At 40.3% G+C, this 16,877-nt stretch overlaps 1 protein-coding gene across 1 annotated transcript; it reads right to left on the minus strand.

Moving 5' to 3' along the window:
• Positions 1-596: 596 nt before the first annotated feature.
• On the minus strand, positions 597-7,229 carry pln2 (phospholamban 2). The gene is made up of 2 exons (XM_082523855.1): positions 7,121-7,229; positions 597-2,551 (listed from the first exon to the last, which is right to left on the minus strand). The coding sequence occupies exon 2, from the start codon at positions 2,403-2,405 to the stop codon at positions 2,244-2,246; it is 162 nt and encodes a 53-aa protein (XP_082379981.1). The 5' UTR covers positions 2,406-2,551; positions 7,121-7,229; the 3' UTR covers positions 597-2,243.
• Between the last annotated feature and the right edge of the window lie 9,648 nt (positions 7,230-16,877).

The raw sequence follows: 16,877 nt of genomic DNA on the forward strand, positions 1-16,877 counted from the left end.
AATTGTTCGGCATATGGTGTTCAGATTTATTGTTTTTTTGATTGACACTACAAGTAACTATGATCCAGTTAAGACAACAAATGGTGAAACAACTAAGAGAAAACTGGTCGAAGGAGATTTTCAGAAGGCTTTTTCACCCAGGTATTTTTCAACATTACTGAAATTATTACGGAAATTATCCATCTATAAACATTAATATGCATATTCTCAATATGTTTTGGGGCTTAAAAATCAAACATTTCTTCAGACTTGCAGACTGTTTTTCACAATAATAATAATAATAATAATGAATAATGTAATGAGTGTTTTTAAGCATTACTGATAAATCAATGCATTTTTTCAATTTCTGAGTATTTGCTAAATAGAACATCTATAATAAATGAGTAAATGAAACAACATTTAAATTTTTTTTAAATAGAATTCAATTCACATCTGGGTAAATAGTCCCTTGGCTGTGGGTGGCAGTGGAGATTTCTCTATGTTCTGGTGATCGCAGGTCAAGAGAAAACAAGCTCTTGGATGTAGGCAGGCGTTCAAAGAGCTGTAAAACCAAAACAGTATGCACATGGACTCTACGGACAGATAAACACAAAGGATTTCACTTAAGTCAGACGCTACTTTTAATTGTTTTGACATGCAGTTTATTTGGTGTTCCACAGTTTAAAAATCAGGTGGAAGTTTTTCTAACGTACATACAAGACAACAAAAAACAACTAATTCATACTCACCTATGTGCATCTCATTTTTTTTAAACATTTTTAGTCATAGTACGTTTCAAAAGCAATGACATGATTTTATAATTAGGTATTTTATTCCAGCGCTGAAAACAAACAGAGTCTAGCTGCAGTAAAGAAAGTGGCACTACGTGTAATCACACCATGCAAAGTGAGCTTTCTTTCACAACTGATAGTGTATAGACTGCATGTACCTGTAAAGCAAACCTTTCACTGTCACTTTCAGGCTGTGCTTCACACACGCTCGTTAAAGGTCTGCAGTACTTAGAAACGTTCCTAAGTATCATATCAAGTATGTTTATATATGTTAATTATGAGTAAGAAACGCACTGAATAAAATGGCAGACATGCTGCACCTTTGGGAGTGAGCTGACTGGCTCAGCATTATTAGTTCAGACAGTGATAACAGAGCTTCATTTTATAAATAATGCCATGTATATTTAAGATATGTGTCAAATTTCTCAGCAGAATTGATGAAAAACAGGGTAAAAATAATTTTACATTTAAAATGATCCACCATGTCTTTTGTGATTTAACCACTGGGCGGCGCCAGAGGTTGAAATTTCAATAGAATTCCAAATTTTTTAATTTTTTCATCTTCTTCTCTTCTGAAGACGTCCTCAGTGAAGAAATCTGAGTGTCAGTGATAGTGAAACCAGTAGGTTTACATTGTTAGGCGAAAGCAGGTTTAGCAGCGTATGTAAGTGAATTGTAGCCTCCATGATTGGGTCTATGCCCATCTGTTGTAACTGTGGACCAATAAAGAGTGGCAACAACTCAACTACTCAACGGACATCACACATGGCAGCTTTTCTAGGGCAGCAACATTACATTTTGAGGCTCATCTCAGACTTTCTCCCTGCTACCTTTTGCTAAACTTGTGTTGCTGAAAGCTTCTTTTTTTTTTAAACAATAAGCAGTTTCAGGAAACCTCAGCGAAACCTCAGTGTTTTCCTGGTTTCTGTCAGCGGCACACCAAGAAAGACGTGAAAACGCTCATGGAAAAAAAACATTTCCAGCCTGTTTATCTTTCTGCTGGGGGGTTTGGGTTGGGCGGGGGTTTACAGGAAGTAAAGGGGGGCAGGCTTGTGGGAAATAGAAGTCAAACATTGGTGATGTATTGATATTTCAGCATCGCTGCACTTACTCGTGCTTATGCGTGCATGGCGGGAGTCGCTGTCCTCTGCAAGCGAGCACAGTGTGAATCTGAATGAGCAGCAGGAAGAGGTGAAGGTTACAAACTGCTGGAGTCGGGTCACTTTTGATCGTTCCCTTGAGACACAAACAGCGCAGCTGATTCCCGATCAGCTCCCACATCACCCTTGAGCTTTGCTGTGAGTTGAGAGTTTGGCCAATGCCTCTGTGATCCTTCCCTGCGCCTTGCTGGTAAACGGGGTTAAGCTGATACATGCCAATTATATTATTGCTTCATATCTTTTTTTAAAAATAGATCTGCATGTATCAGTGAAACCCTCATCTTTGCCCAAACTCTCTCTCTGCACGTGTCTCTCAGCTGCTCAGCAGGACGATGATGTAGATGAGAAGCAGGCAGATGAGGATGAGGGTGAAGTTGACGAACAGCTCCTGCAGGTTCCTCTTGGTCTGCGGGTTCACCTCGATCTGAGACGCTCGGCGAATGGCCGATTTGGTCATGTGCTGAACGCGCTCCATGGAGGCCGGTTACAGTTTGATCCGCTCGATTGGGAGGCGAGGGAGTTCAGGTCAGGCTGCTGGGGCCTGTTGTTGTAGAGATGGGGGGGAGGTGTTGATCTGAAGATGAGCTCGGGTCAGATGGCAGTCACTTTATCTTCTCCTTTCTAGTGGCGAAATAAAAAAAGACTGTTAAACACACATGAAAAATGGGATTTCAGAATCACCCCAGGCCCTCGTCCCCTCATGTGACCTTTCCATATCAGCACTACAGAGTGTGATGATAAGACGGGTGCTCAAGAGGCGCCAGCTGAGGCCTGATGATGTGTTAAGCTGGAGTGTAGTCTGAGTGGCGGCAAGACAACTGTCATGACCACAGTCCTGGGACATGTTTGCAAAGAGGGAGGAGGAAACAAAAGAAGTTTTTCATGACTTTATAATATGTTTTGTCCTCCCTCTGTCATTACATCCCTATCAGCTGGGGGTCGTAGATTGTAAGCAGAGTGCGTAAGCAGGAAATAAAAGCACATCACACAGTGCAGCTGCAGGCTCTCGACACTGGCTTAAATCCCCCTTTGTCATCTGATCTGTGACTTTCCCCAGATCAGAGGCACCGTGACAAGGTCACCGTGCTCTCGCATTAGAGGCTCCTGCACACAGCGAAAAAAAAGAAAAGAAAAATCTTCCCACTTGTGCATCGGCTGTGCCAAGTTCTTTTTAACAAGATTAAAATCCACGCAGGCGCACCCCTGCTGGGTACATTGTACATTACATCCCACATTACAAAAAGAGGCTCAGCAATCTACACACAGCTTAGGAACCTGAGGGGTGGCGCTAAAGGAAACGTGCCCCATACTGCATATATTATGACTTATGCTTATGATACTTGAATTGCACTTTCAAACTCTAATGTGCCATTTTTATTTAAAAAAAAAACTTGTTTCCTTGTGTCTGTAAAAATAAAAATAAAAAGGCAGCCATGGCTATTTTTAATCATTTCACTTTTGTTCCTTCCACCCCCGTAATCTTCCTCTGAGTCACTCATTATCACTTCACATGTTGACACTTGAGCACACAGTTTCTCAAACCCCACGGGTTAACTCTCCAGCTCGCTTGCTTCAGACCTCACTGAAGTGGAGCGTAGAGTGGCTCTGGAAGAAGGAGGTTTGAGGGGTCTGATTTCTGGAGTGATCGACCGGTACACGGTCGTGTCTTAGCTTTAGATGACCTGTGTGTGGAGGCGTACTGACAGAGTTCATTAATTCAGCGTATTAACCTGATTAAAGAGTACATATGGTGTTTAATCAACACAAGCAATCACTGTTACTCATAAATCCTTCAAAGTCTCTGTATGTCCTCGAACAAATGCACCAAGAATGATCAGAAAGTAATCATGCTGAACTTTTCCTGTCATCTGTTTATGAGTTTTCTTCTTTTCTTCCACCTCACAGAAGCAGCCAGCGAAACTCCTCTTCCTATCAGTGTGAAGAGGTTTAACTACACATTGAACCCCTGACATATATAAACGAGGAGTGGTTTCAACAGTACGTCTCTTTATCTACGTGATAAAATAATGCTGCTGTAGTAAATGAAAGAAATCTGTCTGTGCTGAGTCTGTGCTTAGACAAATCTGGTCCTCAGGCCTTATGTTTGACACCCATGATTTAGAGCGTTTGCGTTCAGTCTGGACTTTTAAACTCATTAGATTCTAAATATTTTGCTCCACATAGAAGTAGCCTTTGACTTTATCAGCTGTGGAGCTTCAGGGTGGCCTGAAAGGGTCAGGCTGAAAGTCCTGTTTGGTTTGGGTCAACAGGTGGCGCTCTTTCAGCTCATTATTTGTGGTTAAGGGCTATTGTTTTGAGGTATTTTCTGTAAGCACAACACCTCAAAATGTTTTGTATTCATGCTGGTAAAACGTTGTATGGGTGTAGAGCGGGGTCATGTCGTCCACTGAGGTCTTCAAGGTCAACTCAAAGATTTATTGGTTGAAAATCAACAAAAAGCCTTAAAACTTACTGAAAACGTACTGATTCTTACAAGTCAACATATAAAAAGTACAGTATAAAGATTTAAAATGTCTTGTCACATTTGACCTCTGACCTCTTCTTCAAGGTCAGCAGATTGATCTGAAGGTCAAAGTGCTAATAATGCTAAATAGAACTGTGACAATGACAGAAAGCTTTCAGACTGACACAACTATGCTTTTTGAGTACAGTTGATACAGGTTATAAAATAACTCTTTAAATACACGTGCAATCCTCCTGAATACGTATTATGTTTGGCGTTTCTTTTTTAAACCAAATAAACTTTTTTTTCACTTCGTATTTATCACTAAAAATGTCAATTTTTACTAAACAGTAAAATGAAATCTACACATCTCTGTGTATTTCCTCAGCTCCATCTAGTGGTCTGCAGACAAACTGCTTGGACTGAAGCAATCAAGAAAAATCTTTGCTTGTGCGTCTTCTGCACAGACAGTTTGTATTCTGGGCTTCCCTCTGACAGCAGCTCAAACTACACCTAAAGAAATGAATATTCATCCGCCCCGGTGTTTCCCTGCCCGGCTCTGTTCCTCTCAATCATCCTGTGCCCGAGGTCATGAGCCTTCCACTCATCTTTCTCTCCTCCGTGCCTCCTTTTCTCACTTTTTATATGAGAAATTGACATTTTTGTGCAGCTTGTAGTTTGATCTTTGAGGTGAAATTACATTCACTCTGTATGTCAGTCTGCACACCGCATGTCTGATAACAAGCGAGCCAACGCTGCTCAGCTTCATCCTCGGCTGGTCAGCCAGGCTGTGCTTTTCTTTCTTGTGTCTAGAGTGCAAATAACCCTCATTTGCACTGCATGAAATTAATGAAAATGAAATGTTGACAGTAGATATAAAGCTTTCCTCTTTTTTGGTCCACATAGGCACACCTACACCCTGATGCAGTGCATTCATCTATTTTCTTATTTTCAGCAAACTCTTTCCTACTTTGCTTCTTAGCCTGTAGCCTGTGGAGAAGGCCCCAAAAAGTAAGCAGTAGATCATTTGGGTGATATTATTTTTCCTCCTGCAGTTTCAGTAAAGCAGGTTAGGAAATGAACCCAAGAAGAATCTATGTTTTCATTCTGCTGCTACTTTTAAAATGTATCTAATAGGCCTCATGCAAAAAACACAGTCCATTTAATCATTTGATTGTATTTACCGTGCAAAGCTCGAGGAGAAGCCTGTTTTTATTTTTAGATTATCACCGTTAAAGTGCAGATTGCTCCTCTGGGCTGCTGAAAGGACCGCATTGTCCTATAAACACAATCAGCTGTTGTTAGCCGTTCTTGCCAAGCATTAGATTTCTCCAGTGTGACCAACACAGAAGTGGAAAATAATGGTGCTGATGTTACTGGTAATAAAGTTTTTAGAGATGGAAATAGTTTATAAATAAACTGAAATTTTTCTCCTGTGAGTTTTGTCGCTGTGTGCCAGATCGCGCAGGTACACGCACGCCACTTTCTGCCCACTTTAGAGTCTAAAGTGACGCTAAAAATAAGTCATTAGCGATGCTTTTTGTCTTTGCAATCAATGTCAGCACTTGCAAGAGAGGTAGCTGGTTGGCATTTCCTCTTAGAAAATGATTGACAGCTGTGAAGTATGTAGGTTAGACAGATGCATACTGATGTTGACCTGCTACTCTAATTGGGTCATGGCTAGCTGCGCCCACTCTTTGATAGCAGCTGTTGGGAGCCAATACCTCACATAAATCACTTTAAATTTGGGGGCATATATATATATATATATTACTCTAAAACATTAAATAGATATAGTGTCTGAATATAGGCGTAATTATACGTCTATTAAAACAACAACATAATGTCAAAAAATTTAAGGACTTTATCATAAATATACATATGTAACAATATATACATGTGTAAAATTGCATTGTATAGCGTGATATAAACATAGTTAGTTTCACAGTCTTAAATATAATTTATTTCTTTTTTACCAACTGTTTTTTGTATTTGTCACATGTCAGAAAGAAAATCTTACCACCCTCTTCTTTCTAGTGTTGCCTTTTTATGCGTAACTCGCTCCATGTACCGTATCTCCTTGAGAGGTCATTGTGAAGTAAAGATACATCTAAAAGTAGCTTAAAAATCTTCCTCTTATTATTTTTTAATGGAAAGGCATCTAGAAATAGAATAAGATTATCAAATGGAGCAAAAACAAAGAAAAAAGAAATACAGTGAATTCTCCTGGACCACACTGGGAAATATTGTATATCGTACTGTAGCATTAAGTATTATTAAGATAGAGTTGATTTGACTCCTGAGTGCTTTTAAATGAAATCATGTGTTTGAGATAGGAATGTAAGAAGCTGGGATGAGTGTTTATCCCTCTGGGAGTTTTAGCCCAGTCCCTGTTCCCCTGCTTCTTTCTACAAAGCTTTATTTACTGTAAGTGAGCAGTGACTTTATAAGAAGCAGTGATTCACATCGTGCTCCTTAATATCTTAACATCAAACATCTCCTGTAACCGTTTAACTTCTGCAAGTACAAATGTCCTTTATGTCCCCAACCAGTTAAGTACCTGACTCAAATAACTAATCTCAGCTACCAATAATAATACGTTTTAATGACTCTTCTTATCACAAGATCCACCCTACTGGGCTTTTATCCTGTCTGTATCATCATTTATCATCATCGACTCTCTGTCAGCCTTCCTAAGGAGCAGCTCAGAGGATGCTGGCTCTTACCTGTCAGATGAGAAGAGAGCTGGTTGGAGTTTGAGAGAGAAATGTCAGATATGCCGTCCTCTCCAAGGCTGTAAACACAGTGAGAGATGGAGAGGGAGGGAGGGAGGGGAGAAATAAAGGAGAGAGAGAGAAAGAGGCAGGACATCCCAGCAAAGATTTCAAGAGAGTGGGGATACCAAATTTGTATTAGGGCTTCTGAATTATACATGCAGCCACCGGCACGTACTGCTGCATTTCAGGGTTCAAGTTTGGGTGAGAGTTCTGAAAGCTGAGATTGTGAGGTCATTCCCTCGTTTAAAACAACTCAGTCATATACACAGACGTTACAGTATTTTTTGTTTCTGGCTCCGTAATAGATCCAGTATTACTGTTCATTTAAGAGTTTTCAGGGAAAGCATGGTAATGCTCTTAAGCTCTCTGGGCTGAATGGCTAACGTATTAGCCACACTCCTAGAGCAGATTTCTTTTCTGGGAAAATTTTTTGGGAAATGTGGAAGCCTGCTTTAGAAAGACACCAGTACTGATGCACTGTGCCCATCTGAGAAGAAAGAGATGCTTTATGTGTTACTGCCATGCCACTTTATCCTTTGTTTAATGCATTAATGACGTGGCTGCTGGGAGGGGCCAAACACGTCCCTGCGATCACTTGAAATCTGGCTTCCGATCAAATACCACACCTAGACCATCCCTATTGTCTTCATTATCCTGGCAGCCTGATATACACTTGGCACATGTGTTGTACTTTTGAACAGCTGATGACACCTCTAAATTTATAGTATACATTTGGCCATGACCACATCATTGAAGAGCCCGGGTATTGATCCTCCAGGACCTTGAAATTGTTGAAGCAGCCACGGGAAAGTTATTTCTCTTCTATTGCTTAACTCGCTAACTCTGTCTTTTGCAGCTGGTGGAGAACAAAAAACAGATTTGTTTGCCTGGATGTGAATTTAACGTGTCACAGTAATACTTGTGAAAGCTAGTCTGCTTATCAGATCCATTCATTTTGAAGCTATTTTAAATTCGTTAGCTGTGAAGTTGGGACTACCTGACATTATATGAATTTCATTAAAAAAAACTATTTTTATCATTTTGTGTGTGTGTTTGCGAAGTGTGTGAAGTCCTGGACAGCACCCTCCACTTTGGAGAAATCAGTCGAGACAAGGTTTCAAAAAGAAGTCTGTAAAAAGTAAAAATAACCCCCCTGCTGTGGCCCAGAAAGCATTGCATCTGCCTTATATGGGGAATCAGCATGTAAACAGGCTGTCAGTCACGTACTGGGAAGTCTGCTTTGTTGATGTTGCTGGTCTCTACTCCACACGGATACACACTTCAAACAGTCCAAGAACACGGGTAAGCAGATAGTTCTATCTTTTATGACAGCTGTATTTTTCCCAAACATGAAGTGGAACCTTGATCCTCCCTCTGGGAGACAGCGCCACTGTTTCAGGAACATTTGTAAATAGAAAATTAACATAATAATAAAATAATATTAGCCGAGAGTCAAAAGCACAGTCAGAACTGTTCGGATGAAGAAGAATTTGCTGTGCACAAAATCATAAGAAAAGGAAGTTTAGCAAGAAAACAGACTGAAATTAAATCTAAGGAGTAGTGGACGTGCTGTACTTGGGACATTATTTCCTGATACATTCTGAAATCCAAAATTAGCCATTTATCCTGGGACTAAATGTGTCCAGATGTTGTTGAATGTGCAGATTAAAAACAACAGATTGTTCTTAAGCCTGCTTGTCGTGAGTCATGCGGGGATAGTAACCTTTGAAAGTCTTTCGTTAGAACCATTTAACCTGCAGGACTGTCTGGAGGCACCTGTGACATCCTTTGCTACCTTGGATGAAAACTTTTGGCGACCCCGATTTCGTAACAGTGGAGAAAACTTGTCAAACAGTCAAAAATTATGACTGTCATCTCCAAAAGGCAGTCTGGGAAATATCAGGTGGAGAAACCGGCTGCGCTGACCGCAACGGTGACGGGAAATTTTCAGAAGAGCTGATTGTTTTTCAAAGCCAGTAGCCAGATGATAATGCACTGTCCAGCAGCTGTGGATAGATAAACAGGGCTGGTTGTCAAAACTATAATGGCACAAAGTAATATGGAAATCAATACATTCAATTTTCTTGGGTTATATTCGATCACCTGAATTTTAAAGGTGTCCAAACACTTGACAGACTATCACGTTTGGATAGCCTATAGCAGTAACGCTCATGAAATCAAGGACAGATGAATTAACCCCTGCCAGCAACACTAAAATTGAAGCCTAAAAGGTATTTTTTCCAATAACTATGTAGTTAGAGGAATGAGAGATACAGTGCAGATTGTCTTTTTAGAGTTGTTGAAGTTGCCATAAAGGTAGATTTCAAACTACTAACTAAAAATCTATCAGTAATTGCTCTAAAAAGTCAGTATTGATCTAGTCGACTGACCGACTTTGGCACATGTAGGACAAAAAAGAATTTGGTATCAAGCTGATGTATTCATGTGAAATATATTTGACATACGCTTGATATAGACAGATTTTTGGCAGCAGAATATTACTGCTGATAATCTGCAGGCAGTGGTGAGGTGCCAGTAGCCGACTGAGGGTTAGAGCTCATCGTGTCTTTGTGTTTGTTTGATGCCAGGACTGAAGGGATAAATCTAAGTCTGGAATGCACAAATCAGTTGCAGCTCCAAGGTGCTCTTGAGCGAGGCTGTCGCACATCTGAGAAAGCTCTTCAGCTGTGGACAGATCCAGCTCCTGCTGCACTGGACAGCCTCCAGGTGTGGAAGTGTGGGAGTGGGAACACTCCTAAAACCGAGCCCACTGCTGTCACTGGAAGTCTAAAAATAACACTCTTGGCAAAAATAATCACTTCTCTCCTGTTATGTAAAGTCCTTTGAAAGTGATGATAAATATTTGCGTTTATCTGGTAGATTAAGTGTCTCTGCACTTAATTTTCAATGTCATCATGTTCTGTCTTGCCTTCATGAGCACACAGAGCCTTTATGTCCAGCTGAAAAGTAATTATAAAATCTCTTACGCTAGGAAAATAGTTTCCTCCTTTTTTTTTTTTTAAATCCCTAGAGTGGTGCAGCTCTGCAGCCTTACATGGTGAAATACCAGACTGCTCTAACCCAAGACTAGCAAGACAGAAAGATTCAGAGGGAAAGAAACAACTTGACTCGAGATATTAAAACAGAAAACCCAGCAGGGCAGAGAAAACAGACAGAGCTGCTGCTGCTACCAGTCAGAATCAGAGATTTGCTCTTCAGAGACGCAAAAAGAAAATACTGCACTTAAAACTTTTTTTGTGGTTAAACCTGTAATGAACACACCTGGGCCTTTCTCTAGCAGTCTAAGGTTTTACACTCACTCAAAATTCTCGCTGCACACATACAAAGAAAATATATTTGAGTAGAAGCTTCTGTGTTCCCCAGAGGATGAGCTTCTTGTATTATAGATTTTTTTTCATAAACTGTAAAATGAATTTTAATGCTCTGAAGGACACCCACAGGCCCTGAGTGTTGGATCTGAATGACAGCAGCTCAAAGACAACAACAACATATGCAAGTTTTGACACTTGGCAGCCATCTTGAAATGTAACCTGGCAATTAATTATGAGATATTTTGAAGCATTTTCCAAATTAACAACAGCATGTGTAGAATCCGTCAAGGGTCTAACACATAGAGACAGACAGACATTCACACTCATGTTTGCACCTTCCAGAGACTTCAGTGGAGGCGCTTGTGGTTAAACCTGTAATGAACACACTTGTCCTTGAGCAGATCTCATCACCACTGCAGTTATTTCTGTTACATTCTGCTAGCCACCAAAATCAAATAAAGGGCGACAGGTATGCCCATACCTTGCACTTAGGCAAAATACAGCCCACTGGTTGGAGCCGGTCCATGGACTATTTTAATCCAGGTGAAGATCCCCTAAAAAAGGAAAAAACAAAACAAAACCCAACAATATCCAGAAGACAACAAAAAGTCAGTATTAGGCCTCAGTCACACAGGTAAGAGACTAATCCGAGACCCCCTGCTCAATATTTCCTGATTGTTTGATAAGAGAAATTGGTGATAAAGAGGTATTTAGTGGTGCCCTAAGAACCTCTTTGCAATTGCTTTAGTTGCTTTCAAATTGCTGCAGATTTGTCTGCAAACACTTGTCAACTATTCACAGCGGTAAAACTTTGAAAGTTGCAACTCAAACCAGAAACAGAGATTGTCTCTCTTCGGAGTACAAGTTGCGCTTTTTGATTAAAGTGTTGGTTTCTGTTGTAAAGCACAACATTTGCTTTCAAGGCTAACAGTCTCAATTTCTGGTTTGTGTCACACTTTTCATTGTTTCACTATCACTTGGCGTCTTCCCTGCAAACTTCGGGTACCCACAGCAATCTGCCGCTGATCAAAGTAATGAAAAAAGAGGTTTTAGGTCCAGCAGCTTCTTTGAAAATTTGCTACATTGACAATTAATGATTTCATATGATAATAGTCAGCAACCCCAAAACCCCCACTGTCCAATGCATAAGTTTTACCTGCTGACCAGAGATTTCCAGGCAGTCTGAGACCAGTCCTCGGGTCAGTAAACCTAAACGGTAGTAACCAGACTGAAAAGCAACGCACATTTCGGTGCTTTTTTCCCCCTGAGATGTCACACACTTTGAATTCTAGCCAATCATTTTACGTTTCTGAGGATAGTAGACGGGCCCAGGTACGTACGTTCTTTTAGAGCACAGCTACAGATTAAAAATACCCAAGGCGAAGCGGTCAAAAGTCTGGCTGTACTTCACAGCAAAATATGCAAACTCAGCAGCAAGTGCTTTAAGGTGATACTGTGCAAAGGAGGTAACTCCTCGAATCTGATGAAACACCTGGTGACGTATAACATTTTTTTAAAAGCCGAGAAATGTACCGTATCTGATAGCTTGCTGCGAGACCTCACACCGTGCACATCTACTGCGGGTGGGTTGCCTGTTATCGGACCCGGAGTTAGCAACATCCTCCAAGAACCCGAAGAGGAGAGTCCTGGCCCCTAGCCCTGCCAGTGTAGCAGAAATGATGATGGATGATGATGGCAGCAGCAGCCGGTCTTCTCTGTGTGAGTCGCTTAATGTTGTTCGTGTGTAATTTACGTTGAGTAGGCTAACCATGTTATTAAATTAAAGCCAAAAAGGCTAAAATGACCAAAGAAAAAGTGGAAAACAGTTAAACATGAGAGGTTTTTGAACAAAGTTTGTGTTTTTTCCATTGTTTAAGCACTGCTTCCAGCCAAGAGTGATACCATATATGTCCTATAGCTGCAGAAAAGGCTAACATTGTTACCTTTTTACAAAAAAACAGCTAAACATGAGAGGTTTTTGGACAAAGTTTGTGTTCTCCATTCTTTAAGCACCGGTTCGAGCACCATTTAACCACCAGTACTGTTTCAAAAGTACCGGTTTGGCACCGGAATCGGATAAAACCTAAAGAATACCCATCCCTAAGTAAACCTGGGCATGAATAACTGCAGTGAACATGAACAGCAGCAATGTTTGTAGGGTTATTGACGTTGGGCTAGCTGGCATACAATGGTCTGCTACCTGGTGTCCTGCTACAGAGCTATAGTTAGGACAATATAAACACATTAGCAGAGCAAAGATGGAGGACGAATGGGAAGTCAATGGGAAGGTTCTGAGGGGCAGAGACGAGTGGCAGGAAAAAGATGCTAAAAACAGACCAAACTTCAGTCAACTTCATCTGCGATGATCCATCTGTCACACCAGGTGAGTCACTAGTACATGAAAAATTCATATACATATTGAGCTATAGGACCCAGAAGCACGGCTGATATGTCATCACTTAACAAGCGGATGGTCCATGTCATCCAAGAGTGACCACTTCTTGATGTGCACAACAAAGCTCCAGTTACTCACTCATCTCACAGCTACTTCACACATAATAACCACACATTGTTGAAAACAAGTATGTAAGTGGAATTCCTGAAAGACTGCACACACAGTGGTTTGTGGATGTTAGCCGAACTGGGAGGATGATGAAATGACTGTGCTGTGAAGTTTGTACTGGAACCAGGAGAAGAATTCTATAACATGCTGTGGATAAGTCTATAATATATACTTATATACTTCATAGAATAAGTATTGCCTAAGCATTCACTAACAAAAGGCAGCTGCCTTTCATCATAGAGCTAATATACATGCTAACTGATTACATATTAGCAGATTTTCCTAGCATTCATTAGGCTTTCAAAACGTTCTTTGTTATTCTGTCAATAAAGTTGTCCTAATTATGCATATTGATGTATGGATGCATGCATAGATGGGCAAATAGAGGATAACAGAGGGTGAGAGCATTTTAGGGGTGAAGAGGGATGGTTTACCCCATCAGCTGTGTTTACACTGGAAGACTTAATGCAGCTGTTGGCGGCTTCACACACATTCTCTCGCTCTTTCTTTCTTCCTGCTCTCTGTTCTCCAGATATAGCCAGCTATGCGGAGAAGCCCACAACTAGCTTTTCCTCAGAGGCCCTGTCTAAGAGCAGGCTTTATCTGATATGGGCTTCTGAGGAACAATGCTAACAACTGACACACAGCAACAGCTCTCTTCTCTGACTCACTCTAACGACATTAACATGTTTCTGAAGCCAAGATTAGATTTCGAAAAATCACATTTAGAAACTCAGGTGGGTTAAAGAGATCCTTGGGTGGTGTTGGGAAAGTTTTCTTGAGCATTTGCAGACAATATATACTCGAATCCTTCGTCACCAGTGGGGCTAAATATGTGAAATGCCTTGCTTTCAATAGCGGATGAAGTACACCTCAAAGATCTTGAAAGGACTGCCAAGCTCAGGTTTTAGCCAAGTTAAAATTAATCATCAATCCTTTACTGAGCAGGGTTGCAAAGCATGTCCTGGCATTTCTCACACAGCGATTCCTTCATCAGTATTCACGCTAACGCACTCAGCCTAATGTGATTACAAGACTGCTCCAAATGCACAGACCACACACACCTTGGTCTCATCTAATTTTAATGACTTGTTTGGATCTTTAATGTCTGCAATTAAGACATGCAGTGATTTTGATATTTAAATGGCAGTGGGAGATGCATGTTTGGGTGAGTGTGACTGTGTGTAGGTGCTGATGTCACATGTTATATATATGAGCTGTCAGCTGAACAGCAAAAAAACTGCGTCATTTAAATACACTTGATCCAGTAGTTTCTTTACATTTTAGTGGTTGTAGAAGGTGCAAGGCAACACAGTTGCTGAATGTGTGACATGATCGGTCCTGACATGAAGGAAGGGAAAGCCTGTTTGAGCCTGTAGGGAAACATGTCAGCCTGAATGATCAACAAATGACACATACAGGAAAGTTCCTGTGATGCATTGATTGTGAAATTCTGAGCTAATGCTGTTGTTAGGAATTGCAATTTGTTCACTGTCAATGCTAATATATTTTCTGAGTATTTAGTATGTTTTTGTTGATCCCTATTCCTCTCTTTGTTATTATTATTATTATTATTATTATTATTATTCCATCTTAATAATTAATATCTGTTGGAAAAAACTCATGTTCAGACCGAATATCTGTGGAAGTTCTGTGTGGAATTTGATACTGATGTTACAGCAGTACACCCTATATCAGTTCTAAAGTTTTACATATCAGGACATAATAAAACATTATCTGGTCCTTTCCTTGAAATGAGATAAATACAACCTGAGATGAACAACAACACCCCTACTGGTTCCATAGGAACTAGGAGGGTGAGCGTTAGTGAATTTCCCATAATGCATTGTGCCACATCTGGCAAATGTCAAACATAGCATATGAGCACAAACACCTCATACCAACCAAATATTCCAGAGTCAAACTGAGATCATCTGCCCAACAAACAAAGCTTTGTCAAAACTGAGTCATGCAAGAGGACAGTGATACCAAGCACAGCAGCAAATCTACAATGAAAGAAAAGAAAAGAATGAAGGTAAAGTCCAGACCTCAACCCAGTTGAAATGCTGTGTGTGATGTTAAGAGAGCTCAATGAAATGAGGCAACAATGTAAAGAAGAGTCTGCTGAAAGTTAAAGACCTGGTAAGAACTAACTAATGTTTTGTCTCTTGATATGTAAAACCTTAGAAGTTGGGTTATTTTTTCCCCCATTAGGCAAGGCAAGTTCATTTATATAGCACAATTCAACAACAAGGTGATTCAAAGTGTTTTACAGAGACATTAAAGAACAAAAACAAATAAAAAGCATGATTTAAAATTGATTAAAAAACAGTAGATAAAATCAGAACAGTAGATAAAATCAGTAGTTAAAATGTAAGTTTTGAAATTTAAGCTTAAAAGTGTGGATTTGGTGTTTTATTCAAATGCAGCTGAGAACAGGTGAGTCTTCAACCTGGATTTAAATAAACTGAGTGTTTCAGCTGATCTGAGGCTTTCTGGGAGTTTGTTCCAGATATAAGGAGCATAAAAGCTGAATGCAGCTTCTCCGGGTCTGGTTCTGACTCTGGGAACTGATAAAAGACCGGATCCAGATGACCTGAGGGATCTGGAAGGTTCATACTGGGTCAGGAGGTCACTGATGTATTTTGGTCCTAAACCATTCAGAGCTTTATAGGCCAGCATCAGAACTTTAAAGTCTATCCTCTGACGGACAGGCAGCCAGTGTAAGGACCTCAGAGCTGGACTGATGTGGTCCACTTTTTTGGTCTTAGTGAGGACTCGAGCAGCAGAGTTCTGAATGAGCTGTAGTTGTCTGACTGATTTTTTAGGTAGACCTGTAAAGATGCTGTTACAGTAACCAAGCCTACTAAAGATGAATGATGAATGGACTAGTTTTTCCAGGTCCTGTTGAGACATCAGATCTTTTATCCTTGAAATATTCTTGAGGTGATAGTAAGCTGACTTTGTTATTGTCTTAATGTGTTTTTCTAAGTTTAGGTCTGCATCCATCACTACACCCAAATTTCCCGCATGGTTGGTGGTTTTTAGGTGTATAGATTGAAGTTCTCTGGTGACCATTAATGATGTTTTGTATTTTTTAACTATATATTTATATATTTAAACTCTAAGTTTCACTCTGAGTTCTTGGCTGGCAAAGTTTAATCTCTTACCTTTCTTAAAGAGTAATTTTACTCATGGCCTTATAGGCTTATGCCAGCGGGTGTATTAGTGTAGCACATGTCCCACAGTTAAACATGTGTTCAACCCTACCCTGAACCATGAGTGCACAAGGCGTCAAAGACCCCACAGGGTAAATCCTGCAGACGCCATGTTTTTGTAGCCAAAAGCACTGATGTGAGATTGATGTTAGATTTCAGTGATTTTTGATTTGGTTCTTTTGACCTTTTCCAGAGTGTGACTCAGAACATTTGGCTGGAGACACCATAGTGTACATCTTAATCTCATAACTCTCTCAGCCTGCTGAGGCATCCTCAAGCAAAACACTGAATCCTTCACATCCCAGGGATACTGCACCGCTTAGATAAAGAGTTTCCTCCTCAGGGATCAAAAGTCCCACTGAAGAGCTACTAAACTCAGATACCAGTGGTGTCAGTGTTAAATTACTGTGAATCAAAAGCTCCCGATCTACTTAAATCAGTCGTTTAAAACTAGACTAGCCATCATCCATCCCTATGACCCAATATAAAAAATACACTCAGTCTGAAGTATCTATCTGTCACATTGCCTTATATAATCAACAAAGCCACCTCATCTAGCCAACTAAAATAAATCAGACACACTCAACCTGCTA

The sequence above is a fragment of the Aulonocara stuartgranti genome (assembly GCF_965226115.1).
Source record: "Aulonocara stuartgranti genome assembly, chromosome: 23".
NCBI classification, from domain to species: Eukaryota; Metazoa; Chordata; class Actinopteri; order Cichliformes; family Cichlidae; genus Aulonocara; species Aulonocara stuartgranti.